The sequence below is a fragment of the Triticum urartu genome, chromosome 5 (genome assembly GCF_003073215.2).
Source record: "Triticum urartu cultivar G1812 chromosome 5, Tu2.1, whole genome shotgun sequence".
NCBI lineage: Eukaryota > Viridiplantae > Streptophyta > Magnoliopsida > Poales > Poaceae > Triticum > Triticum urartu.
In genome coordinates, this window is record NC_053026.1 from 440701556 (window position 1) to 440727350 (window position 25795).

At 47.9% G+C, this 25795-nt stretch overlaps 1 protein-coding gene across 4 annotated transcripts; it reads right to left on the reverse strand.

Moving 5' to 3' along the window:
* Window positions 1-2068: 2068 nt before the first annotated feature.
* Window positions 2069-14840, reverse strand: LOC125509626 (purine permease 3-like). 4 transcript variants are annotated; one of them, XM_048674639.1, is made up of 3 exons: window positions 13783-14840; window positions 2824-2904; window positions 2377-2552 (listed from the first exon to the last, which is right to left on the reverse strand). In XM_048674639.1, the coding sequence occupies exons 1-2, from the start codon at window positions 14584-14586 to the stop codon at window positions 2833-2835; spliced, it is 876 nt and encodes a 291-aa protein (XP_048530596.1). In that variant the 5' UTR covers window positions 14587-14840; the 3' UTR covers window positions 2377-2552; window positions 2824-2832. The 4 variants fall into 4 exon arrangements, with proteins under 4 accessions (XP_048530595.1, XP_048530598.1, XP_048530596.1 ...); XM_048674640.1 differs by lacking the exon at window positions 2824-2904 and adding an exon at window positions 11664-11724 and having other exon boundaries at window positions 2424-2559; XM_048674638.1 differs by lacking the exon at window positions 2824-2904 and having other exon boundaries at window positions 2069-2552; window positions 13783-14831.
* Window positions 14841-25795: the final 10955 nt, after the last annotated feature.

Consider the following 25795-nt stretch of genomic DNA (forward strand, 5'->3'; position numbering starts at 1 on the left):
ACTTGCAACATTCCCATGATAGGACAATGCACTTGGTTCTGTCAGTTTTTACTGAAGTGGATTGGGGATTTTTTCTCAATTTATTCGCTGTCTTGAATAGGATACATTACTTTGGAAATATATAAAACAAGGTTCTCAGCACTACAAAGACAAGCAATCACAAACTTCAACCTGGTGGTTCTAGACCATTTGGGTTGATCTGCCAATAAAGCATTACATCAGCCCACCTTAAGAACCTAATAATGAGACGCAAATAAATACCAACAACGCAAAAGTTATGCATCGTTCGTAGCGAGCAATACGACAACTCTTGCCTGCACTCGCTCCCACCCAGATCCCTCGATAACAGGTTCTTCCTTCTATTTCACCGTGTGTGATTGCTCACACTACCAGATTTCCCCTTTTTCTTTCACACGCGCTCGCTCCAGCTTAAACCTGTCTAAAAGCCGGTATTTTTTCCCTTTCCATTCTTTCCTTCTTTCTTTCTTTCTAACTCTACCGTTTACATTTGGTTTTTGTTTTATTTTTTCTATTTGCCCATTTTTTCTTTTTCTATATATATATATATATAAAATTTTCCTTTTAATCTATTTTCCTTTTTTCTTATTATTTTCATTTTAATTTTGCTGTTCCATTTTTTGTTACCTTTACAAAATAAATTTGTAATTTTCTGACAAATAAAAAAATAAATTTTTTTTTACATATTTTGAAATACACGTAGCACACTTTTAAAATAAAAGTTCAAACATTTTTAGAAACACGTTAATTTTTTTCAATGATGTTGACCATTTTTAATGCACGATGAACATTGTTTTGTAGACACTGAACATTTTTAGAATGCATGATAAAAAATTTCAAATACACATTGAATATTTTTTAGAACACAAGGTGAACATTTTGAATACATGACAAGTATTTGTTAAGTAATTTTTAAAATTTTAGTGTAATGTTAAACATTTCAAATACACTATGATAAATTTTTAAATACATGTTTAAAATGCATGATGAATTTTTTTAGTTATTTAATACATGATGAATATTTTTAAAACATATGATGAATATGTTTCTAAACAGTACTATAAGAAAGATACATAAACATTCTTTTTGAAAACGTGATGAACCCTTTGACAAAATAAATGAAGATTAGTTTTTTATACGTGCAATTTTTTTCTAAGATGTGTACTTTTATTATTTTATTTTTAAAATTATTATAAATAATTTATTAAGATAAACTGATTATGTAAAAATGTGGCCATGCATATCTAAAAATATCCATATATTTCACCTTAGTAAACAGAGAAAAAGAGTAAAAAACAAAAGATGAAATAAGCAAGAAATACAAAACAAAAACGATAATACAAGAGAAACTGCACTACTAGGGCTGACCAATGAGAGCCGCATGTGAGCGATAGGATTGGGCGATTACTATAAGACTACCCATAGTGAGAGTAACGTTACACATATGTAGACAAAGTAGACAATGTAACAAATAATTAATGAGGAAAGTGAGGCATATAGTAACATAATATGTTACTCACACTATAAGTAATATTACACATATTAAGACAAGATAAGCCTACAACCTAATAAATAAAATATTGACACCACACATATGTTATTTCCCATTATAGAGATAGTAACATAGACTAGTAATATACTCTTCACTATAGCTAGTCTCTTTTTTGAAAAGTTCACTATAGCTAGTTTAAGTGGTACATATATCACCACCTTTCTTTGCCGCAAAGGCTATGCTTTGCCCCACGGCTCAATAGCGGAGCGAGCCGGACGTTTTCTTTTTTGTCATAGCGGATGTTTCTCTACCGATTTCTTCTTCTTCCGCTACCGGTTTTAGTGTTGTTTCTTTGGTTCTTTTTATTTATTTCCATTTCTAATTCTTTTTCCTATTTTATTTTCTCTCTATTTTCCAAGTTTTCTTTTTTCTACTATTCCCTTGTGTATTTCTTCTTCACTTTTTTATTTTTTATTTTACCTTTTCCTGTTTTTTCTTAAACGTTTACACAGTAACAATTTTTAAATGCAATATGAACATGTTCTAATACACGATGAATGATTTCTGAAATACATGAGGAACATTCTTTAGGAAAAGTTTGAAACTTTACAATACACGTTTTGACTTTTCAAAGTTGAAGGGTAAAAGTGACCTCGTGAGCACAAAGTCTTTACTGGAAAGTACAAACAATACCACAATAGAAATTGATCTATGGGTCCAAGTGCTCCTTATCCGTCGACATGTTGGACTGCTGCTTATTGGTCTGAATCTCACCATAAAAGTAGGAGATGAAACCCCAGATAGAAATCGCGAGGGCGACACCTTTGGTGCCATTGAATGGCTCATGGAAGAAAAGGATGGCAAACACCTCGGTGACCGAGATGAGCAATGTCATGATGACACCCGCCAGCAGCGCCGAGCCGTAGAAGATGGCACCAATCGTGCCGATGAAGTAGCACTGGAAAGCCGTGGCTGAACTAACTAGCATAAAGTAGTAGCCTGCCTCGCCGAGGTCGAACCTCCGTGCTTCATCTGGAATTTCCTGCACTCTTTCAAAGGAAATCCTTAATTTCTTTCGGTTATTGGTGTTCCTCTTAAAATCAAAGTTTCAATTCCTTGAACAAGAAAATGTATTGAAAACACCAATTGCATATGGCACTTTGATGGTGAGTGAAGTTAAGCTCACAAACATAAAATTAGGTAGCTCAATGTTTTTTTATTATTCTAAATCATAGTTAATGTTTTTAACCAATGGATCAAGACACTACCCCCCCCCCCCCCCCCCCCCCCGCGCGTGATTACACCAAACTTACCCCACACCATTAAGCCTTGCCGCCACCCTTGCATCCATCATTGCCGCTGCTCCACATTGTTTCCGCCTCCACCTTAATGCTCTGGTGCGGCCACATGTTGAGTTCATGCATGTTTTCAAATAAAAACTAATACATTGTCTAGAAAATGGATTAAAATTTGACATTTGCTCCATAAGCTTACTCCAAGTTCTTTTTGCAAAATATAACATTTTTTATGAGCTCACTTTTCTCCACCTCTCATGTAGGGGTGAAACTGGATCAAATTTAGACGGATAATGCCTATACCATATCTCATTCCATATTTATTTTCGGATCAGGGAACGGGACAGATGCAAATTCCAATACCGGGTTATGCGGATTCAAACACGGTATGGTAACGGGACGACCTTAGATCAGAAACGGTCAACTACCACATGCATATATGGAGAATATATAAAACAAATAAACAATGGGCAAGTATTTCTACTTATACACTTTAAACATACACAGACATAAAGCACTAGGACGTACTAAAATAAGCCAAATAGATAACTGAAAAGCATACGTCTTGTCTCATAGGCGAATATAACATTCACCTATTGCTAGTTAATACTTAAAACTCCATCGATAAATCAGATATCTATATTTAATAGATCGTATTATCCAACTAGGAAAAATGGATTATCCTATGGCGTACTATTTTGTAATACTATATCCTATCCCGCATCATATCAGTCGGACTCGGACTCGGGCCAGATGTTCGGACATAAAAAATCTATTACCATATCCTATGAAAGCTAATTAATTTGGAAACAATTTTGATCGAGAATTATCCTAACCACTTTCACCTTGAGTCATGTGCAAGCCGATTTTGTATGCAAAACATCACTTTCTAGAAGTGGCGCGGCTACAACCCTGCGAGCCTAGGTGAGTGCCTCTTGTTCTAATGGTAAATGTTCATTGATGCATAGAGAAGTGGTAGTAGAATACAAGTACGAATTTCTTTGGGGAACTCTAATCGGGATGACCGTGCCTAAATCTTGTTGATTTTCGATGATTGGGCTAGCTCCATCACTAATTTTAGGAAAAGAATTATATGAGACCAAGTCTTACGGGTTAGCATGTGAGACCCACTCTGATGGATGACACGTGGTATTTACAAATCACAAAGCATCTACCCCACCCCACTTGAAATCAAAGAGGAAGAGATTAGATGCTTTATGATTTGTGAATGTCACGTGTCATTCATCAGGATGGATCTCACCTGCTAGCCCGTGAGACCTGGTCTCATATAATTTTCCCCCTACTTTCAACCTTTCTACTGGCATGCAAAATGGATAGGGAAACACTTCCTATCTATAGTCTCACAGGAAGCAGTCGTTGGACTGCTCTTGCACCCTTGATTCATGTTTGATCTCAGGACCCAGATAACCTACCTCCCCATGTTGCTAACCTCCTTTTCTCCATGCAACCAAATCCCGGTAATCCCTCATCTCTTTCCTCTATCCCTATTCCCTAATTAACCGCACCCCATTCCTTTCGATCGCGCCTGACGCCTCCTCGCGGCCGAGCTTGCCATCCACCACATCACTTCTGTTTTCTCTGTCGGTGTCACCCATATTTCTCTACCAGTGTCGTCATGCTTGATCCCCTGGGCCGCCCTTTTTGATGCGCCCCAATCCGCTGTGCTAGTGCGACATTGCTGACCTAATTAACCATGATTCCCAACAGTAGAGGCCACTTTTTCAGGCCCCATCGTGCATTGGCCCTTCTTCGCAGCATCGATAATACACACAAAACTGTAAGAAATCGTCCCTCTCATGCTCTCCTTTGCCCTGGCATCTATTTCATCCATTTTCTTGGCAAGTACTCAATTGAATCTGTAAAATACAAACAATTGTACCAGCAGATTGCATTTTATTAATACCATTTTCTGTTGATATCATGTGATTTCCCACCATGCCGTATGTATAAGCTCACAAAGTTACCAATTAATTCCAGTGAAATTGGTATATTGATCACCTAAACATGCACATACATGTTGGCGACTAATTTTGCAAATTTATATGCTTCCATTTATGGTGCCATGTTGATATAGCACTAATTTCTTGGTTCGAAACACCCATGTTTTTTATGTGTACTACATAGCTTCTTTGGTCTATATAGTTTGCAACCATAGAAAGTTGTTCTCATTGTTAGTAGTACCAGGGCGGAGAGAATGCAATTGCAACTATCCTCTTGAGCCTGCTCAGTTTAGAGTATAATTAACCTGACAAAATCACCAATTAATTCACATGAAATTTGTTTTGTAGAACGTATAATGGTGCACCCACATATTGGTGGAAAGATTTGGTCATCTATAATTTTAAAAATTCTATGCTTCCACAAGATATAAGTTGTGTTGAAATTGCATTAACTAGATGCTTCCAAAAAAGTGCATGCTTCTTACCCCTTTCAAAAAGTTAAGGTTGCAGCATACTTCCACTGCTTCTTATATTTGTCTCGATAGTGAATACATAATTTTGCTTCAACCACCACCGACTATGCTTCCTCGCAAGCCACCGAGATAGATGTTATTTCAAGAGCATTGGAATAGACCGTAGTATTAAATGAAGGTTGCAACATGCTTCCAGCGTTCCACTGCTTCTTATATTATTTTCGGGTGTACACAAATTTCTTTGACCACCATCGACCACACTCCATTATTTCTCACTTCCTTCTTGTGTTAGTCATGTTTGCTTCTACCACTAAAAGTATGTGCTTCCTTTATTTCTCATATACATGTTGCACACAGAACCATGTTATCATCTGTGTCAGCTTTTTGGTAGGACTGCTTCATCGTTTCTCACATATGTTTCCATGATTTTCTACTCATCCATGTTGCTTGTACACGTACAATGTTATGACTACGCCAATTTTTTAGTAATGTGCAATATGTGAGGGAGGAATGCTACCATACTTTGTGCTTGATGTATTTTTTACCAGCATTAACACATATGTTTTGTGTTCATATATCAGTGATATACATTTTTGTTTCTCACATATGTTACTAGGCCGTGAACTTTTGATTCAACCAATGTTAGAGTATTCTTCAACTGCCATTAAAGTTGCTTCTCTGGTAAATTGTACCGACATTTTGCTTCCTTTAGAGATTTTATGTTTTGACCTACGTTTGTGTGTGCTTCATTGCTTGTCTCTTCTCATGGGTGCTTTCATTGTACAGACATTTTGATACACTCATTTCGAGCCGTGCTTGTTCATTTCCCACACAATCTGGATGATTTTATAGTGAAGTTGAGTCCAGTGAGGGTGGTGTTTTTCTAGCGGTAGTGACGATGGTACTAAAATGTTGCACTCGTTGCTGGCTACCTTATCGACGAAAGGCTGGACAAGAGTAATTTTTTTGTAATAGTAATTTTGTTGTTCTAAATAGAGTTGTAAATTATTGTTCATATAGTTTGAAATTTGTTTCGATGGTTCATGCTTCTCTTTGTGCTCCCACGTGATTTTTGTGTGCAAAGCACATATTTGTGTCACCGCAGAAGTTGTTTCCTCACGCCAAATTTTCTTCGAAGGCACTTAAACCATGATAACGTAGGATAGAAATATTATTTTTGTTGCTCACAAAAAATGTATCATCACGTGAGTTACTTGCTTCGATCACACAATAATAATGATGATTTCATCCACTAAACAGAATGTTTCTGTGAACTGAGCCTAGCTCAAGTGGTTAGATTCTTTGTGGTGGAATAAACCCATTAGGGTTCAAGTCCTAGACTTGGCACCGGTGCTCGCATTTTTCTGGATTTATTTCAGGTTTTTCGGCGATCTTTGTTCAGTAGGAGGAGACGTTCTTGTCGACTACGAAGATGCCTATGATGACTTTGTTAACTTCAAGATGATATATTGTCCCAATCTCTCGAAGATGCTCATAAAGGTAGGGTGTGCGTGCATTCATAGAGGTGTGCATGTGTGCATATGAATGAGTCTCTGCGTGTATTAAAAAAAGGAATGTTTCCTTTGGACGGAAAACATATTACCATCACACGAGGAAGCAGTCAATTAACGCTACAGTCCAGCAAATCAGGCGCGAGGATTTTTACCGGTAGATCGGACGATGCACGTGTTCTTGATCAAACAGCCACTGACTGGTCTGATGGGAAGTAAAAAACCAGCCCTAGTGCTTCCCAAAAGGATATGATGAAAAACACGGCATTTTTCATTGTTTTGACCTTCTCAGCAAATCTTAGCACAAAATAAATTCCATCAAAAACTATTTCACGATCTGACCTTTTTGATAACGTCACAAACCGTGACGTTTCTTCTCTATTTAGAAACGCCGAACTAGCTCGCGTTGCTCCTCTTTATAAATAATTGGCAAATCTGAGTAAACTAGTGAAACGCTACTAGTATTGGCGTTTGGCACTTGGGCAGCAACGCCATGGGGCTTGGCCTTTCCAGCAACGCCTTACGCTGTGGCGTTTCTGTCCTGCCATGCAGTGTCTCGATCAGGCCAGCAACGCAAGTTAGGTTCTTGTTTATGTATAGTGCAGCAACGCCCCGGTCTGTGGCGTTTCTGAAGTGGGTCAAATTTTAAAATTAGTTTTGAAAAAAGTTCATTTTGTGCTAAGATTTACTCAGATGGTCAGATCAGTGAAAAAGGTCGAAAAAGACGCACAAACGGGGCATGCAGTGTGTGAGTGTACTAAGCAAGTTGGTAGGTAGCATGCATATTGAATGTTTCTAATTAATTAATCTGTGTGAAGTTCGCGAGTTTATGAGTGTTTTGTTTTCTTCTTTTGTTGAGCACGCCTTGAGTGGTGCTTGAGCAATTGAACCCGCAATCCTAAAGTTACGAGTCTTATAAGCTACCAAACTGCACTATATCTTAAACTAAAGGGAGGTAACTAGTGGATAAAAGAGGATTGGATATGCCTATATACCATATTTATATAAATAGAATAGTCTTTTATACAAAATGGTAAAGAGGGATCCTGTATGATTATCAATTTCAGAAATCCATACAAATACGAAAGTGTATTTTCTTCTTACCAACTAGATCTTCTTACACCCAGTAATGTATAGATATCTTCTATGGATTTCTTCCTAGGTATCACATGTGCGTAAGTGTGTTAGAGGTGTTTACATGTGGACCAACCGTACACAATGCCACTGGCAATGGTACGATAGGTGAGAATATGAACTGACCTAAGCAAGACTCTTTAGAGGCGATTGTCCAAAAAAAAGGACTCTTTAGAGGGGAAGTAAATGAAAACAAAGAGGGCTTTTTGGGGCCCCAGTAAATGAAAGAGTTGTTGCAGGTTATCAACTGGTCTGAGTTTTACCACGAACATTGCCTTGTAAATAAAAACTAACCACTATTTTTCAAAAAAATAAACACTATATTTTTAAAGGCAGCCTGCACAAATAAACACAAAGTTCTTTCTATTTCTCATCCATGTTCTCCTCGTTTTTTATTTTGCTTGCGATTTTGGGAAGCTTTTACAAAATTACACAATTAGTCTTTTAACATCAGTAAAAAAGCAACTCTACTGTTTTAACATTTCTACTGCACACAGGACTCTTGAGAAGTCCAACTACCGCATTAACTAATTTTACCGTGGATAATAGATCGATTGGGTCCAAGGGTGCAATATTTTTACCCGTGGTCCACCAGCCAAAATGGTAAACTAGCCGCCCACACAACGTAAAATTAGATGCACATTACTCAATGTGGTCCAACCCTACGGGTCCAGATAAAAGTAAATTGGGGCCCTGTCATACTTGCATGCAACATTCACATGTATCCAGAAGAGGTAATATCATCAGAAGTCATAGAGCTTGCACTCAATATTCAGTTTGGTACTAAAACTTTAAAAATACGGATTTTTGATCACCTAACTTGACATCCCATGCAAATATGGTCACAAAATACGCATGCGGACGTATCATGGTGTATGACCCCATCTGTCAATGAGTGATGTTGCTCGTCTGACTAACTTTTGCACAAAACATCCTCACATTTTTTTTGTGTGGAAAAGGCTGACTGTTGTGCTGCATATAGGTACAAAAATTAACACAAACAATGGGTGAGCAGATACTTAACTTGCGGTCAATGTTTACGACACAAGCCACTCCAGCCAACCCACCCTTCACGTTCGCATCTCATGTATGGATAGCAAACTTAGATTTATTGAACGTGGAACTTAAATGACATTTTTTTTCCGCATCTATGAGGAATTGGTGTACATCTGCAGCCCATTTAAGCTATTTTACCGGTCCTTTTTTTAACCTAAAATATGTAGAGGCACGTACTGCTACAGTTGATTCCGTTAAGCAGGACCAGAAGTCATATTCGGTAGGTTGACACATTAAGATAAAATATGATGCCATCAACATAGTACTTACAAGTGGAGCAGTAAAACAATGGGAGTGATACTAATTAGCTAATTGCACATCAAGACGGTTTGACAGAGCTGTAAAACAGAGTCTTTCGGAAGGGGGTTGCCATTGCCGGCTTATTTCTACGGATACTGCGGCCCATTTTGCACTTGCAATTTTTTTAAAGATATTTGTAAAACATAATTAACAAATTTATGTTCCAAGAATATTATACATACAAGCGATCATTATTAGTAAATAAAAACATTTAAATATACACATGCATATTTATATAAAAAATATTTAGTTAAACTGACATTGAATTTTTTATTAAATAAATATGTTTAATGAATCCAAGAAAAATAACACACTCGAGGCTTATATTTAAATCATGCAAAATGATGAGTTCAAACATTTACTAAATTTTCGAAATTATTCACTTGTGTATAAACTTTACTCATGACTTATATTCGAAAAATTATATAATTTCAATATTATACATGATTGAATATTCATATCAATGTTTACATTTTAAGTTACGCAAAAGTTGAACTCTACAAATGCGAGTACAATTATTGAAATGTTTGCAAAGTTAAAATGATATTTGTAATTTTAATTTTGGAAATATTTATTTGAAAGGATACAAAATTTATAATTCATAAATTAAATATATGAATATTTTTAAAATACATGAACAAATTTAAAAGTAGGTTATATAGTTTGTATGTACAATATTTATAACACATATTTAGACGTTATTTTTATTATTGTAATTATTGTTTACGTAGTATTTACATATTTCTAGTACATTAAGACTAGTTATTCACCGTAAAGATGTAATATGTGTAGGTTGTAGCGGCTAGAATGTCCTGTATGCACTCTTTGGTTGTTTGTTCGAGAGCTGGGGGCCACACTTTTTCCTGTTAATTTTCAATGTGCAATGACAGGTAGGACCCACTGCTCATAGGTACGAAAAATTAAATGTCATTAGGCTCCATGTTCAATACATCTTAGTTTGTTATCCATACTTGAAATATGAACATCAAGGATTGGTTGGTTGGCTAGAGTGGCTCGTGTCCTCAATTTTTTTTGAGGATCTTGTGTCCTTAATTTGTGTCGTGTGTTCGAGTCCCGCCTCGCTGATATTTTAGTTAATTATCGTACCTATATGCTGTACAGAGGTCGGTCCTTTCCGTTAATTTTCGTATCAATATGCTGTTGTACAGTGGTTGGCCTTTCCCGCAAATAAGAAATAGTAAGGTTGTTTTGTGCAAAAATCAATTGGCCAAAGGCCATCACTCACCGACAAGTAGGCCCATACACCCTGATATGTCCGCATGCGTATTCTGTGACCGTATTTGCACGCGATGTCAAGTTAGATGACCACAAATCCGTATTTTTAAAGTTCTAGCACCAAACTGAACATTGAGCGCAAGTTCTATAACTTCCGGTGATATTACCTCTATCCAGAAACCAGGCCATTTTAGCATTGCTAGGGCATCTACTGGACTAGGCAAATTTGGCCCTTCAAATGTCCGCGGCAAGTCCAGTCAGTGTCCGGGCATGCCCATTTTAAGTCTCTATTTGTCCATGCAAACACTCATTCTCCCCATTTTTTTGCTTATATGTTCGGTCACATGCGTATGATTAATGAGGATGAAAAGGGTAGAAAAGAATGAATGAAGAAAGAGAAAATATGATTTAGGATGGGCCAAATCATGCATGGCACACTTCCCGACACACCCGAGCCTATATCCTCCCCATATATTGGCTGAGTATGAGTATTTGCGGACTGCCCAGACATAAGACAAAGTGTGCCGGGAAGGGGGGAAAGTTTGGTTAGGTCATATTTTTCCTTCTTCTCTCCTGTCCAAATAATGACAGGGCTGCCCGCCTCAACGTCGGGAGAATTTGGAGGGACCGGCCATAGATGCTATCAATTGCTCGGATCCCCTTGAATATCTGGTCGGTCAGATAGTCCGGACCACATGTGTGTCCAGGACGTCCACACTCACGATGATAGGGGATTTGCCTGGTGGAGAGAACAGAAGAAAATGCATTCCATCGCTGCAAGTTGTCGCCGGCCAGCTAATAGACATAAATGGAAATGAACTCCTCCTGGTCAACATGTGGGTCGGATGCAATTATTGGTGTGTGGTATTGTAACCACTCTGCATTTCTGAAATCAGATATACATGATTGCTCGTGTATACCCTCTGTTTTTTTTAGTCCACATATAAAATTTGTCTTAATTCAAATTTCTTAAAGTTTGACCAATATTATATGAAAAAATACCAACATCCATGATATCAAATCAATATCATTAGATGCATCATGACATTAATGTTCATATTGTATATCTATCGGATTGTAGATGTTGATATTTTTTAATATAAAATATAAATTTAGTCAAATTTTATGAAGTTTGATCTAAGACAAATCTTATATTCGGAGTAAAAAGAAACGGAGGAAATACATACTGCGCACATCTCAGAGGAGCGCGAGGTACATACGTATACCATCCCCGCTTGGCACCATGACCTATTGGGCATTTTTGGCTAGTTAGTAGCCTATTTTCGAACATGTTACCATGTGGTAAACTTGGTACCCATACAATGGCAACATCATAAATTATTGGGTGGAACTTATGTTTCAGCAAACTTTTTTGCACTCTTTTATTACCACATAACTAATTAACATTCTAGGCACCAGCCCTTTTGTAACAAGTTACCACGTGGTAACTTTGATACCGATAAACTAGTCATAAATCATTATTTTTTTGAGTCGGGGTCATATGTTATTAATCTTTTTTTACATATGCTATCAATCGGACTGATATTCGAATTCTCATCTGAACGAATCGAACACGTCTTAGTGTCCCCATCCGTTAATGCATGTCGTTTTAGAAGTGAGCACAATAGTCTCGACATTCATAAATAGATGTCGTTTTAGAAATAAGCACAATCTTCAACATGCATTACAATATATAAACGATATCTTCTTAACAAATCTAATATTATCTTCATCTATCCAGAAAATCCAATCATAATATTTCCTATGGTTGCCTATTTCTCAAAGCAAAGTGGGACAATCATTTCTAAGTCAACACTAAGAACATAACCACCCAATCATACCATCGAGATTCGCATAAGTATAAAAGCACGATGAGTTATATTGATCGGACGTTTATGCTGATAAATAAATATTTGTGAGTCCACTGTGATGTAGCCATTGTGAGTCAAATTGATGAAGTTTGATAACGCATGCACAGTATAGGAGTAGGCTTTGTACTAACAATCGTCAAACTCAGCTGCCGAGTCTTATATTTACAAGTATACGTGTTCCTTTTTGAAATGTGTTTGGGCATATCCAACGCACAGACTTTGAAACCGCATGCAACCGTCCGGACCGTGTGTGTTTTGCCATTCAATGCGGTCGGGGGGAGGGGGGGGGGGGGCAGACCACTGCCACACCCACTTCTGACTGCCTTGACTGTTCTCCCACGCCCGTGCCCTTAACCATCCGAAGTGATCAACGCAGGCCAACCAGGAGTACGGCCTTCGCCCCCTTGACGAGCACCGGCGCGCAGAGGAGCAACTCAGCATCGGCCCGGCCATCGCGCCAGACGTGGATGTGGCCAAGCAGGAGGCGTTGCTCGAATCCTATTGCTCCGCTCGCGACATCCGCCGCAACTACTGGCGGAGCTAGAGCGACGCCTTCAAGGAGATCGACGAGGCGACAGATGAAGTCTACAGCAAGAGCGAGAACGAGGACGACGTCGCAAGCTCCGTCATGCCCGTACCCTGCCGCCACGACCACGAAGCCGGCACGTTCGCGGGTGCCGCCCACAACGAGAAAGAGTAGAGCATGGGAGGTCACCGGTGCTCGGCTCCCAGGAAGGCCACCGCTCATTGACTCCCGCTCAAGTCACGCTTACCGGGCTCAAATCGTTGGCCGATTAGCTGCTTGCAGGCTGCACAAGCGCAACTTCAGTTCTCGGGGCTCATGTCCTCCCGGACATGGGGAACGGGCGTCAACAGTCATTTAGACTAGGTTTAGAGCACTTTTAAGTCCAAGTATGTCGAAATGTAATGAGTTTGTTTCGGTTTAGATGAAAACATCCAGTTTTATGGAAAAATTATCCAAGTATGAATGACTATCATCCGATTTGTTTAAATATGCATCAAATTTGTTTAACTTCGTTAAATTTCTTCCGAAATATGACCAGAGATATTCAGATAGTTTTGGGCCGCCGGCTCTCGCATCAGTGTCTGTGGATTGGTCCTCCCAATCCACATACGGATGCGGTGTCTGATTTAGGGGTTGCGGTTGGAGATGGCATTAGGACTCCATCAACGATGCATGCATGGGTGGAGCGTACTCCCTGCGCATAGCACTGTTTGATCGCGAGGTGCTCGTGCCGCGCGGTCCATGCGGGCCTATCGTTTTCATAAGATCTTACTATGTCAGCGATGCAAGCGCGTAATAATACTACTACCAGCCCTGACAACAGTGTGGTTGCGATCTTAATTAACGGTAGCAACACCGGACCAGCAATAGTGCAGTTGTACGAAAGAGACTTGCATTTGACAAACTTACGTGGAATTCGCGGTTCACGAGCATGCCGACGGCGCTGAAGGCCGTGGCCGTGATCCCGATGACCATCTGGATCTCCAAGACGAGCGTGTACGTGACCGGCGCGCCGGCGCGAGCCGCGTGCTGCGCCTGGCTGAGCTCCATGAGGGGCAGCACGAGACCGTACATCGCCGCGGACCCGAGCGTCATGGCGAACCCGGCGTAGTACTGCGCCCGGGACACCCCCGCGGGGCGGTCCCCTCCGCCGTTCAGCCCCAGCATGGCTGCGCCCACGACGAGCAGCACCACCGCGTTCACGGAGAAGGCGGTGAACCGATGGCGCATCACCACCAGCGCGAACACGGCCGTGAAGGCCAGCTGCGTGGAGACGAGGATGGAGGAGGTGGACACCGGGAGATAGGCCAGCCCGTACGCGTAGAGGAAGTCGATGACCCCGATCACGAGGCCGATGGCGACGGTGGCCGCCAGGAGGCGGCCCGACATGAGGGAGAGCGGAGCGGCCTCCGTGGCGCTCTCCTCGCGCTGGCGGCGGCGGCGGGAGAAGAAGGAGACGCAGAGCGGCGGGAGAAGGAGCGGCCACGCGGCGGTCTGGAGGAGGCAGGTGAGCCACTTGCGCGAGCCACCGTGGAGGAAGTAGGCGCGAAACAGGAGCGGGCCAGACACCGTGCCGACGGCCATGAGGAGGAAGTTGACGACGACGACGGGGTTGCGGTAGAGTGGTTTAGCGCTGGCGCCGGCCCGCTGCTCCGAACCGCCGCCATTGTATGCTTGCTGCTGCGGGCTCAGCGGTGTCGCTTCTATCTCCATGAGATGAGACGGCCGGCCGAGTGATTGCTTTGCTGTGGCCAAAAGCACGCACACGAACAAACCTTTTCCTCACTCGGCTCAACTGCCCATATACGTGCCTTATGCATAGGGTCTTATAGGGATCTGGTGATTACGGGTACGATGCCCGAGAATTCGTTCCTGAGCGCGAGCTCAGGTGGTCCAGATATGTGAGTGTTTCAATCCTCTCGAGAGTAGTCTTCTGTATTGCAGTGTAATCTAATTGGTCCCGCGCTCTAATCATAGAAGGTAATGCTAAACTCATCCCGGTGCCGAGCTGGAGGTGATGGACCCGAATTTTCCTGGGCCGACCTGGACTAAGAGCGTCTCCACTCGTCCTCCAACGGGCTCCCCAGAACCCTTTTTTACCGAAAAGAATTCTACGAGACTAGGTCTCACGCGAGACCCATCCTGATATATGACAAGTGACATTCACAAATCTTAAAGCGTCCTCACCCCTCACTTAAAATCAGGGGAGAGAGAGATTAGATACTTTGTGATTTGTGAATGCCACATGTCATCCATCAGGACGGGTCTCACCTGCTAATCGTGAGACCTGGTCTCATATAATTTTTTTCCCTTTTTTACCGCCAACGTCTAAAAATCAGTTCAGTCGCGTCCCCAGTAGTCTAAATTTCGCCGGTTAAAGTCAAAATTGACGCCGGCGGACTCAGGCCGAACCCGGCAAGCTGGGAGCGCCCGGGGGCGCCGGGGGAAGCGTTTTTTGCGCGAAAGCCCCGCGGGTCCGCCGAGTCAGCGACCAGTCACATCTCGTCTTCCTAATCGCCTCGTTTCCTACGGGGAATCAATGCCAAGGCCGCTGCCGGTCAGCCTTTCATTGATTCCCCACGGGCGGCGCAGTGAAGGCCCGACGACGCGTCGTCCCCCTCCCTCCATGCGTACACACACGTTTGCCACCCCCCGGCGGCTATAAAAAGCCACCACCCTCCTCGCCGGTGGTCACACTCACCTTCACCCGCAGTTCCTCTCTCCTCGCCGCCCCCATCCCGTCTCTCCCCCCCCGAGACCAGCCACCGAGTCATCCTCCCGATTGGCGAGCGGTTCCCCGGCGAGGTGCAGCGGCCAACGGCTTCGGCCGCCGCACCCTGCGTGAGTGGGAGGCGCACCTCCTCCACCAGGCCAACTACCCGGCGCCACCTGACATGCGCGCGCCGGGGCGGTGGAGGCTCAGCGCCGGAGGCGTCCCAGTCCCCCTGCAGCCCGACGCCAAGCATCATGCCTACTTCCACGATGAGATCGAGCGCGTCCGGGCCTCCCTGCCGGAGGAGGTGCGCGGCAGCCCGGAGTACGCCGTCGACAACCACGTCAGCTATGCGGCGTACTTCCAACGCCGCCACAAGGAGCAGCTCGCCTCCACCAACAACGCCCCAGTGAGGGGGCACCACAACGCCGCCGGCCGCCGCCTGTGGTGGGGCATCCTCGGGGGGACGCTACACTTCGTCCTCGAGCACCTCGAGGGTGGCAACCAACCACCGCTCCAGTACCCGACGGCCCCGGCGCCTGTGAGGGAGTCCTGGATTATGGGGTCCTCGGATGTCCAGGCTGCGTAGCATGGGCCGGACTGATGGGCCATGAAGATACAAGCTGGAAGGCCTTCCCCCGTGTCCGGATGGGACTCTCCTTTGTGTGGATGGCAGGCTTGGCGTCCGTATGTGTAGTTTCATTTCTCTGTAAACCGACTCTGTACAACCCTAGGCCCTCCGGTGTCTACATAAACCAGAGGGTTTAGTCCGTAGAGGCTATCCGAATTTACATAGGCTAGACAGCTAGGGTTTAGCCATTACGATCTTGAGGTAGATCGACTCTTGTAATCCCTATACTCATCGAAGTCAATCAAGCAGGAAGTAGGGTATTACCTGAAGGAAATATGCCCTAGAGGCAATAGTAAAGTTGTTATTTATATTTCCTTACATCATGATAAATGTTTATTATTCATGCTGGAATTGTATTAACCGAAAACTTAGTACATGTGTGAATACATAGACAAACAGAGTGTGCTTAGTATGCCTCTACTTGACTAGCTCGTTAATCAAAGATGATTAAGTTTCCTAGCCATAGACATGTGTTGTCATTTGATGAACGGGATCACATCATTAGAGAATTATGTGATGGACAAGACCCATCCGTTAGCTTAGCACTATGATCGTTTAGTTTGTTGATATTGCTTTCTTCATGACTTATACATGTTCCTATGACTATGAGATTATGCAATTCCTGAATACCGGAGGAACACTTAGTGTGCTATCAAACGTCACAATGTAACTGGGTGACTATAAAGATGCTCTACAGGTGTTTCCGATGGTGTTTGTTGAGTTGGCATAGATCGAGATTAGGATTTGTCACTCCGTATATCGGAGAGGTATCTCTGGGCCCTCTCGGTAATGCACATCACTATAAGCCTTGCAAGCAATGTGACTAATGGGTTAGTTACGGGATGTTGCATTACGAAACGAGTAAAGAGACTTGCCGGTAACGAGATTGAACTAGGTATTGAGATACCGACGATCGAATCTCGGGCAAGTAACATACCGATGACAAAGGGAACAAAGTATGTTGTTATGCGGTTCGACCAATAAAGATCTTCGTAGAATATGTAGGAGCCAATATGGGCATCCAGGTTGCACTATTGGTTATTGACCAGAGAGGTGTCTCGGTCATGTCTACATAGTTCTCGAACCCGTAGGGTCCGCACGCTTAACGTTCGTTGACGATATAGTACAATATGAGTTATGTATGTTGGTGACCGAATGTTGTTCGGAGTCCCGGATGAGATCACGGACATGATGAGGAACCCCTAAATGGTCCGGAGATAAATATTGATATATGGGATAATAGTGTTTGATCTCCGGAAGGGTTCCGGAATTCACCGGAAGGGGTTTCGGATGTTTCCCGAAATGTTTGGGTACGAGAACACTTTATTTGGGCCAAAGGGGAAAGCTGATGTCTACTACACAACCTTCTTCTTGTAGACGTTGTTGGGCCTCCAAGTGCACAGGTTTGTAGGACAGTAGCAAATTTCCCTCAAGTGGATGACCTAAGGTTTATCAATCCGTGGGAGGCGTAGGATGAAGATGGTCTCTCTCAAACAACCCTGCAACCAAATAGCAAAGAGTCTCTTGTGTCCCCAACACACCCAATACAATGGTAAATTGTATAGGTGCACTAGTTCGGCGAAGAGATGGTGATACAAGTGCAATATGGATGGTAGATATAGGTTTTTGTAATCTGAAAATATAAAAACAGCAAGGTAGCAAGTGGTAAAAGTGAGCGTAAACGGTATTGCAGTGCTAGGAAACAAGGCCTAGGGTTCATACTTTCACTAGTGCAAGTTGTCTCAACAATAATAACATAATTGGATCATATAACTATCCCTCAACATGCAATAAAGAGTCACTCCAGAGTCACTAAACTAACGAAGAGATTTTTGTAGGGTAGGAAACCACGTCAAAGTTATTCTTTCTGATCGATCTATTCAAGAGTTCGTACTAGAGTAACACCTTAAGACACAAATCAACCTGTCGGATTTCGGGTTCCGGCAGACCCTTGAGGTTCGAACACTGGGGTGCGCGCGGAGCTTTCGCCTTCTACCTACCTGCACCCCTCCGCCTCGCTAAGATCTAAGCTATGGAAAGAACAACACAAGAGACACAGGGTTTATACTGGTTCGGGCTGATGATGATGAGCAATACAAGGAAGAACAGCCTCGCGAGGGTCTGTTCTTGGCTGGGGCGATGAACTGCTGGGAGGAGTTCAGTCACCCTTCTCTCTCTGATTTCAATCCGATCCCCCTACCCTGTGGGTGGCTGGTCCTATTTATATGCAAAGGCCCTGGGCCTCTTCCCAAATATCGAGCGGGAAGGGCGCCAACAATTGGCCATTTTGAAGGGGAACATCTGGTACACTTATCCTGACTAAAGTTGGTCCTCGCCTGCACTAAGCTCTGGTGGTGACGCCATCTTGGGCTCCACGATGATCTCCGTCTTGCAGTCCTCCTGGTCTTGGTCTTGTTGCACCGAAATGGCAACCTTTGCCTGATGCCTCGGTACTCCGCAGCTGCGCTTGCCCGCTTTGCACCAAAGGGGAAAGGAGGACACTGCGCGGGCTGGCGCCCGCCTGGCGCCCTTGGTCATCATGGCTTGCGTCACGGGCACCTCGTGAGGTACCCCGCCTTGATCTCTCCGCGTCCTCGCGAGCCAGCCTGGTGAGGCCGTGCCTGAGGAAGCTCCGCGTCGTCCGCCCCGCGAGGCTTGGCCCCTCGCGAGGGTCTTGAGTCTGTGTTGATGAAGATGAGCCGTGCTGGGCCCCCCTTTAAGCCACGCCACAGGCCGCAGGCAGGCAAGTCTGGGGACCCCCGTTCCCAGAACGCCGACAGTAGCCCCCGGGCCCAAGGCGCGCCCGGACTTGGCCATGCAGGGAGGCGAAAGGGTAAGCGCGAAGCGCCACGGGCCCTAACAGCCTGCAGCCTTGGGTGCCGCGTGGCGGTTGATTGGACGTGGGCGTCTCCACTTCCCCATGGCGCCTCGGCAACTGCACGGATTGGACAAGTCCCTGCATGCAAAGCGGGTCATGATTACCTGCGATAGTGGGGGCCGATGGTTGGCCCTCGCCGGCTATAAGTACGGATCGGCGCGCGCCCTTCCAGTTCATCCCCCTTTGCTTCTCCTTCTTCTTCATGGCCCCGTCGAGGAGATTCTCGGCCACAGAGAAGGGGAAGGCTCGCCGGGTAGAGCCTGCCTCTCCCCCGCCCAAGCGCGGCCGAGGGCGCCCTCGCAAACATCTTGTGGCCACCACGGCAGCTCCCCGCGGTCGCGGAGACGATTTCCAGCATGGTGACGGGCGGACTGCCGCGGCCGGGGGGCGCGCTTCGGTCGCACGTCCCCCTAGGCCGCGCTTTCGCATTGCAGAGGTGCTGCCGGAGTTCGTTGTGTGGTCGGCGGAGCCGACTAGCACCTGGCTTCCACTTCCTCGCTTCCTCCTCGGCGAGCTCCCGGCCGGCGCCCCGGGCGGCCTCTGGCTCCAGGATGACAGCTGCTGCAGCCGGGCCTCATGGGCTTCACTGGAGGTCTCCGCAGCCAGGAGCCTGGCCTTGGCCCGCGGTTGGCAGACGTTTGTCCGCGCACGTGGCCTGAGCCGTCGGTGCACCCTGCACTTCAAGTTTGACGGCGATGCCACCCTCTACGTGAGGATGTTTGGGGAAGATGGTCGCCGCGCAGGGTGCTGCCTTGAGGACGACGACCGCGGCCGGGAACCCAGCTCCGGCAATGATGGAGAGGACAGCGCTCGCGTGACTGGCGGCGCTCAGGGTTCCCCAAGCTTCTCCGGTTCTTCTTCAGGCGGTGACTCTTCTAGCGGTGGCCGTGGTCAGCCTCCACGCCGTCGTATCTGCTTGGGAGGTGGTAGCGTGTCTGCCCGCTGTCGCGCCTCGGTGAAGCGCGAGAGGGAGTCGGCCTGAGCCCCGGGGGCAGCTCGAGTCTTCCCTGCAGGCCGGTGTGAGGCAAGCTGCGCCTGATTTGTTCTTTCTTTTCCTTTTTCCTGCGTAAAAAGACAGTAGTGTGGAGCCCCGCGGGGGCGTGTTTGGGTTATTGCTGTTAATCATCGTTTTGCTTCCGTTATCGTGCCTTCCGGCTACGTGCCCGCGCGTGGATAGTTCCCGGCCCCAGCCGTGGGGGGCGACCGACCCAGGCCCTGTGTTCGTGTCGCGGTGCCCGTGGGGCACGGACTGGAGGGGTGCTCCTGTAATGGACCCAGGTCACGAAACCTTTGAACGACTAGGACAGGAACACTCGCGAGGGCGCTCGGCTGCCCCCCCTCGCGAGGCCTTGCATAAGAGAAATCGAGGCAGGAGAGTGAAAAGTCGAAGAACCACAAGCTAAAGACGACAACAACTTCAATAAAACTTCGAATGAGAATGAACAAGCCAACTGCGGAAAGCAAATGAAAAAGCCGCGTCCGGCACCTAATCTAGTCTTCGACGTCTTCTCACCAGCGCGGAGGTAAGTGCTGCCACTAGGCGTGGGAGGGAGCCCTAGGGCCTGAGGCCGGCACTCCTGAGACTCCGGGGCGTGTACAGCCCCAACTCATTATTACGTGAGAGTGTCACGGGCGGCGAGCTTCACAGGCGTTGGCCTTCTTCACAGGCTCCGGGCCTTTTCCAAAACGCGACGGCTTCACAGGCATTCGCCTTCTTTACAGGCTTTGGGCCTTTTCCAAAACGCGACAGCTTCACAGGCATTCACCTTCTTCACAGGCTCTGGGCCTTTTCCAAAACGCGACAGCTTCACAGGCATTCGCCTTCTTCACAGGCTATGGGCCTTTTCCAAAACGCGGCGGCTTCACAGGCATTCGCCTTCTTCACAGGCTCTGGGCCTTTTCCAAAACACGACAGCTTCACAGGCATTCGCCTTCTTCACAGGCTCTGGGCCTTTTCCAAAACGCGACAGCTTCACAGGCATTCGCCTTCTTCACAGGCTCTGGGCCTTTTTAGGGGTAGAACCTCCGGGGGTGCTGGATGTTCCATGCGTTCTGGACCGGCACCCCCTCCTGAGTCTCCAAGCACGCGGAGCCGGGCCTGGAAACATGAACAACCTTGAACGGGCCCTCCCACATGGGAGAGAGCTTATGCAATCCCTCCCTGGAGAGAACCCGCCTGAGCACGAGGTCTCCTACCTCGAGAGTTCTGGGGCGGATGTTGCGGTAGTGATATCGTCACAGTGCTTGTTGGTACCTCGCCGCTCGCAGCGCGGCTTCTCGGCGACCTTCCTCCCCCAGCACGAGGTCCATCCCCCGCATGGCGTCCTGCTGCGCCTCGTCTGACCTCGTGAGGGAGGACCACTTCGGGGCCGCTTCGGCTCCGTAGACCAGGAAGAACGGGGTCTCTCCAGTCGGCTTGGTCGCGGTTGTGCGGATGGACCACAACACGGACTGAAGCTCGTCGTACCAACCTCTGCCACAGGCCTCCAGCTTCTTCTTGAACGTCCTGGTCTTGAGGCCCCTCAGGACCTCTGCGTTGGCTCGCTCGGCTTGGCCGTTGCTTCGGGGGTGCGCCACCGAAGCGTAGCATATCTGCGTTCCAAGATTAGCACAGTATGTTTTGAAGAGGTTATTGGTGAATTGCGAACCGTTGTCCGTGATGATGCGGTTCGGCACCCCGAACCGGCTCACGATGCCCCTGATGAACTTGACCGCGGAACCCGCGGGGATGGTGCGGACGACCTCTACTTCAGCCCACTTGGTGAACTTGTTCACGGCGACGTAGAGGTAGCGGTAGCCCCCTGGCGCCCGAGGAAACGGGCCCAGGATGTCCAGCCCCCAGACTGTGAATGGCCACGAAAGGGGTATAGTCTGCAGGCCTCCTGCCGGCTGATGGATCTGCTTGGCGTGGAACTGGCAGGCCTCACAAGCTTTCACTAGTTCGACGGCGTCATTGAGTGTGGTGGGCCAATAAAACCCACTGCGGAATGCCTTGCCGACGAGGGTCCGTGATGAATGATGTCCACAGTCTCCGCCGTGTATATCTTCCAGCAATTCCTTTCCTTGCTCCCTGGAGATGCAGCGCAGGGATACACCGTTTGGTCGGTAGAGCTCTCCATCCTTGATGCAGTATGCCGTGGCCTGCCATGCCACACGCTCCGCTTCCTCCTCCTTCTCCGGCAGGGTCCCTTGTGTCAAGTAACTCCGTAGCTCCGTGATCCAGCACCCCTCCTGAGGTTCCATCGTCAGGAGCAGGCGTGCTCCTGAGGCCGGGCCACAGGCCGGGGCTCCTGAGGCAGGTGGCTGGGGGAGCTCCTCCCGAGGCTGAGTCGTGTTTGATAATGACGGCAGGGCTGACGGCTTGAAGAGCCGCTCCTCGAAAACGCCAGGCTCCTGAGGTAACCGCCTGGACGCCCGTTTGGCGATGTCATCGGCCTCCTGATTGGTGCCACGGGGCACATGCTGCAACTCCAACCCCCAGAACTGCTTCTCCATCCTGCGGGCCTCCGCAAGGTAGGCTTCCATGTGCTCATCTTTCGGCTCGTACACCTTGTTGGAGAAATTGACAAGGAGCTGCGAATCGCCCTTAATGGTGAGGCGTTTCACCCCCAGGGCAGCTGCGGCCTTCAAGCCCGCTATTAAACCTTCATACTCCGCTATGTTGTTGGAGACCTTTTCACCTTGCTGGAAACAGAGCTGCACAGCGTAGTAGAGCTTGTCCTGAGTGGGCGATATAAGCACCGCCCCAGCCCCAGCGCCATGCCTGGAGAACACCCCATCGAAGTACATGACCCAGCCTTCTGGCGCCTCGCTTCCCGGGAAGAGGGACCGACCCTCGTCGGCCTTGAGGCCTGGTGCCTCCATCCATTCTGCCACAAAATCCGCCAATGCTGCTCCCTTGATGACTCTGGTCGTGCTGAATTTGAGCTGAAACGCTTGTAGTTCTATGTTCCACTCAGCGACCCTTCCAGCTGAGTTAGGGCTCCTGAGCACTCTCTCCAGGGGGTATGACGAGACGACCTTGATGGGGTGACCCTGAAAATTGTGCCACAGCTTGTGCGAGGCCACTAGTAGCGCGAGGAGGAGCTTCTGAGGCATGGGGTACCGTGCTGACGAAGTACACTGTGTGCTCAACGAGGTTGGGTGCGTTAGTGCTGATGGCTCCCTTCAGAGACCATGGCGCGTCCTGAGGCGATGAGGCCTCCTGAGGCTGGCCATCTGGGAGAGGGGCCTCTCCCGCCTCTGGTGCACTCTTCTGCGGCGGCTGATCCTCCTCAGCCGCGGTGGCGGTTTCTGTGGGCCTTCCTTGTTCCTGTTTTGCCTTGTCCCGGGCTGCTGCTATGGTTTTGATGCGACGCTCCTCTCTAACCGCCACCAGGGCTGCGCTGGCGGAGTAGGGAGTGGCGGCGAGGTAAAGCACCAGGGGCTCTTGAGGGCACGGAGCCACCATGACCGGTGGGCTGGTCAGGTATCTCTTGAGATCCTGGAACGCCTTGTTGGCCTCTTCAGTCCACTCAAAGGGCCCCTTTTTTTCATTAGCTGGAAGAAAGGCAGCGCTCGCTCCCCCAACTTGGAGATGAAGCGCCCTAGCGCGGTCACGCGCCCAGTGAGCTTCTGCATTTCTCTGAGGGTCTTTGGCGGGCTCATGTCCTCGACCGCCTTGACCTTTTCCGGGTTAGCCTCGATGCCTCGGTGGGACACGAGGAAACCCAAGAGCTTGCCCGAGGGGACTCCGAACACACACTTCTCTGGGTTGAGCTGTAGGTTCACTGCGTTGAGGCTCGTGAAGGTTTCCTCCAGGTCTTGTATCAGGGTCCTGGCCTCCCGAGACTTTACCACAATGTCATCGACGTAAGCCTCAACATTCTTCCCGAGCTGCGGGCCCAAGGTGATGTGCATCAGCCGCTGAAAGGTCGCCCCTACGTTACGCAACCCGAATGGCATGCATGTGTAGCAGTACACCCCACACGGGGTTAGGAAGGCTGTCTTTTCGACGTCTTCTACCGCCATCTTGATCTGGTGATACCCAGAGAAGGCATCCAAGAAGCATAGCAGGGCGCATTCCGCGGTGGAATCGACGATCTGGTCGATGCGGGGGAGCGGGAACGGATCTTGCAGGCATGCCTTGTTGAGGTTGGTGAAGTTGACACACATGCGCTCCTTCCCTCCCTTCTTTGGCACAACGACAGGGTTGGCCAACCAATCCGGGGATCGGACCTCGCGAATGACCCCAGCGGCTTCTAATTTGTGGGTCTCTTGGACGATGAAGGCCTGCTTTTCTGTGGATTGCCGCCTTGCCTTCTGCTTCACAGGGCGCACGTTGGGGCACACGTTGAGGTGATGCTCGATTACACTCCTAGGGATCCCCGCCAACTGGTCAGGCTCCCAAGCGAATACCTTCTTGTTCGCGCGCAGGAACCCGACCAGGGCCTCCTCCTGCTCGGGTTCGAGGTTGGCGCCTATGGTGAAAGTGGCGTTGGTGGACCCGTCCTCATCGACGGGTATCTGCTTGGTTTCTGCCTTGTCTTGGGTGAACAACTGTTTCTTCTTGGCGGGTGCAGCCCCCTTGGGCTCGGGGGCCTCCGAGTCGGCGGGCTGTGCCGCCGCCGCCGTCTTGAAGGCGAGCTTGAGCACCCGCGGCGCGTCTCCGGTGTCCCCGTGCACGGTGAGGACACCGCTGCTCCCGGGCATCTTCATGAGGTTGTACGCCGGGTGCGTCGCGGCCATGAACTGGGCCAACGCTGGGTAGCCGAGGATGGCATTGTAGGGGAGGCCGATGGGGGCGATGTCAAAGTCGACCAGCTCCGTGCGGAAGTTGTTGTAGGTGCCGAAGGTTACTGGGAGCCGGATCTGTCCCAAGGAGCTGGATGATCCACCCCCAACGTCTGAGAAGGGCCGGCTGGGTTGCAGCCGTTCCAGGGGTATGCAGAGGAGGTTGAAGGCCTCGACCGAGAGCACGCTGAGGCCCGCACTGCCATCGATGAGGGTTCTGGTGATAGCCACCTGGCAGATGGTGGGGGTGCACAGCATGGGGAGCGCACCCGAGCAGGCCGAGTTGGAGGGGTGGTCCTCCGAGCTGAAGGTCAGGCCGTCCTTGGGCGCCGCCCGGTCCGGGAGAGCCCCCTGCCGCGTGGAAGCGGCGCTGACCCGACGGATGAACGGCTTGACGTGGTGACTTGTAGGCGGCGCCTGCGAGCCGCCCAGGAGGGCCGCGATGACCGGGGGTGTTGGTGTAGCGTGATGGGCGGGGAAGAGGCTACGGGGCTCTTCCCAAGAGGCCACGGAGGCTGCCGGCAGGTGGAGCAGCCATGCGCGCGGAGCGCCGGTGAGGGCCATGGGGAGCCAGTTGGCCATGACCTTATCGTCACCTCCAGCTTCGAGGTTGGCCTCCTCGTACGCCAGCAAGAAGGCCAACGGATCAGTCGCGCTGCAGTAGCGGCGGCGTCGTTGGCTTGAACTTGTCCGGCCACCGTACCTGTTGCAGGGCTGTGGCCAGGGCTCGGAGCCCCCTGGCCCCCGTGCTGGCGCCAGCGGCCAGAGCGGGCGACGTGCTACTCATCGCGAGGCAGGTCGTGGCGGTGGCGGAAGGGAAAACTCCAGTGCACCCCTACCTGGCGCGCCACATGTCGGATTTCGGGTTCCGGCAGACCCTTGAGGTTCGAACACTGGGGTGCGCGCGGAGCTTTCACCTTCTACCTAC

Excerpts from the sequence above, each read along its gene's own strand:
- LOC125509626 (XM_048674638.1), bottom strand. The coding sequence starts at position 14,586 with ATGGAGATAGAAGCGACACCGCTGAGCCCGCAGCAGCAAGCATACAAT. Across the intron at positions 2,553-13,782 it reads TCGTGAACCGCGAATTCCAC|GAAATTCCAGATGAAGCACG; the intron begins GTAAGTTTGTCA and ends GAAAGAGTGCAG.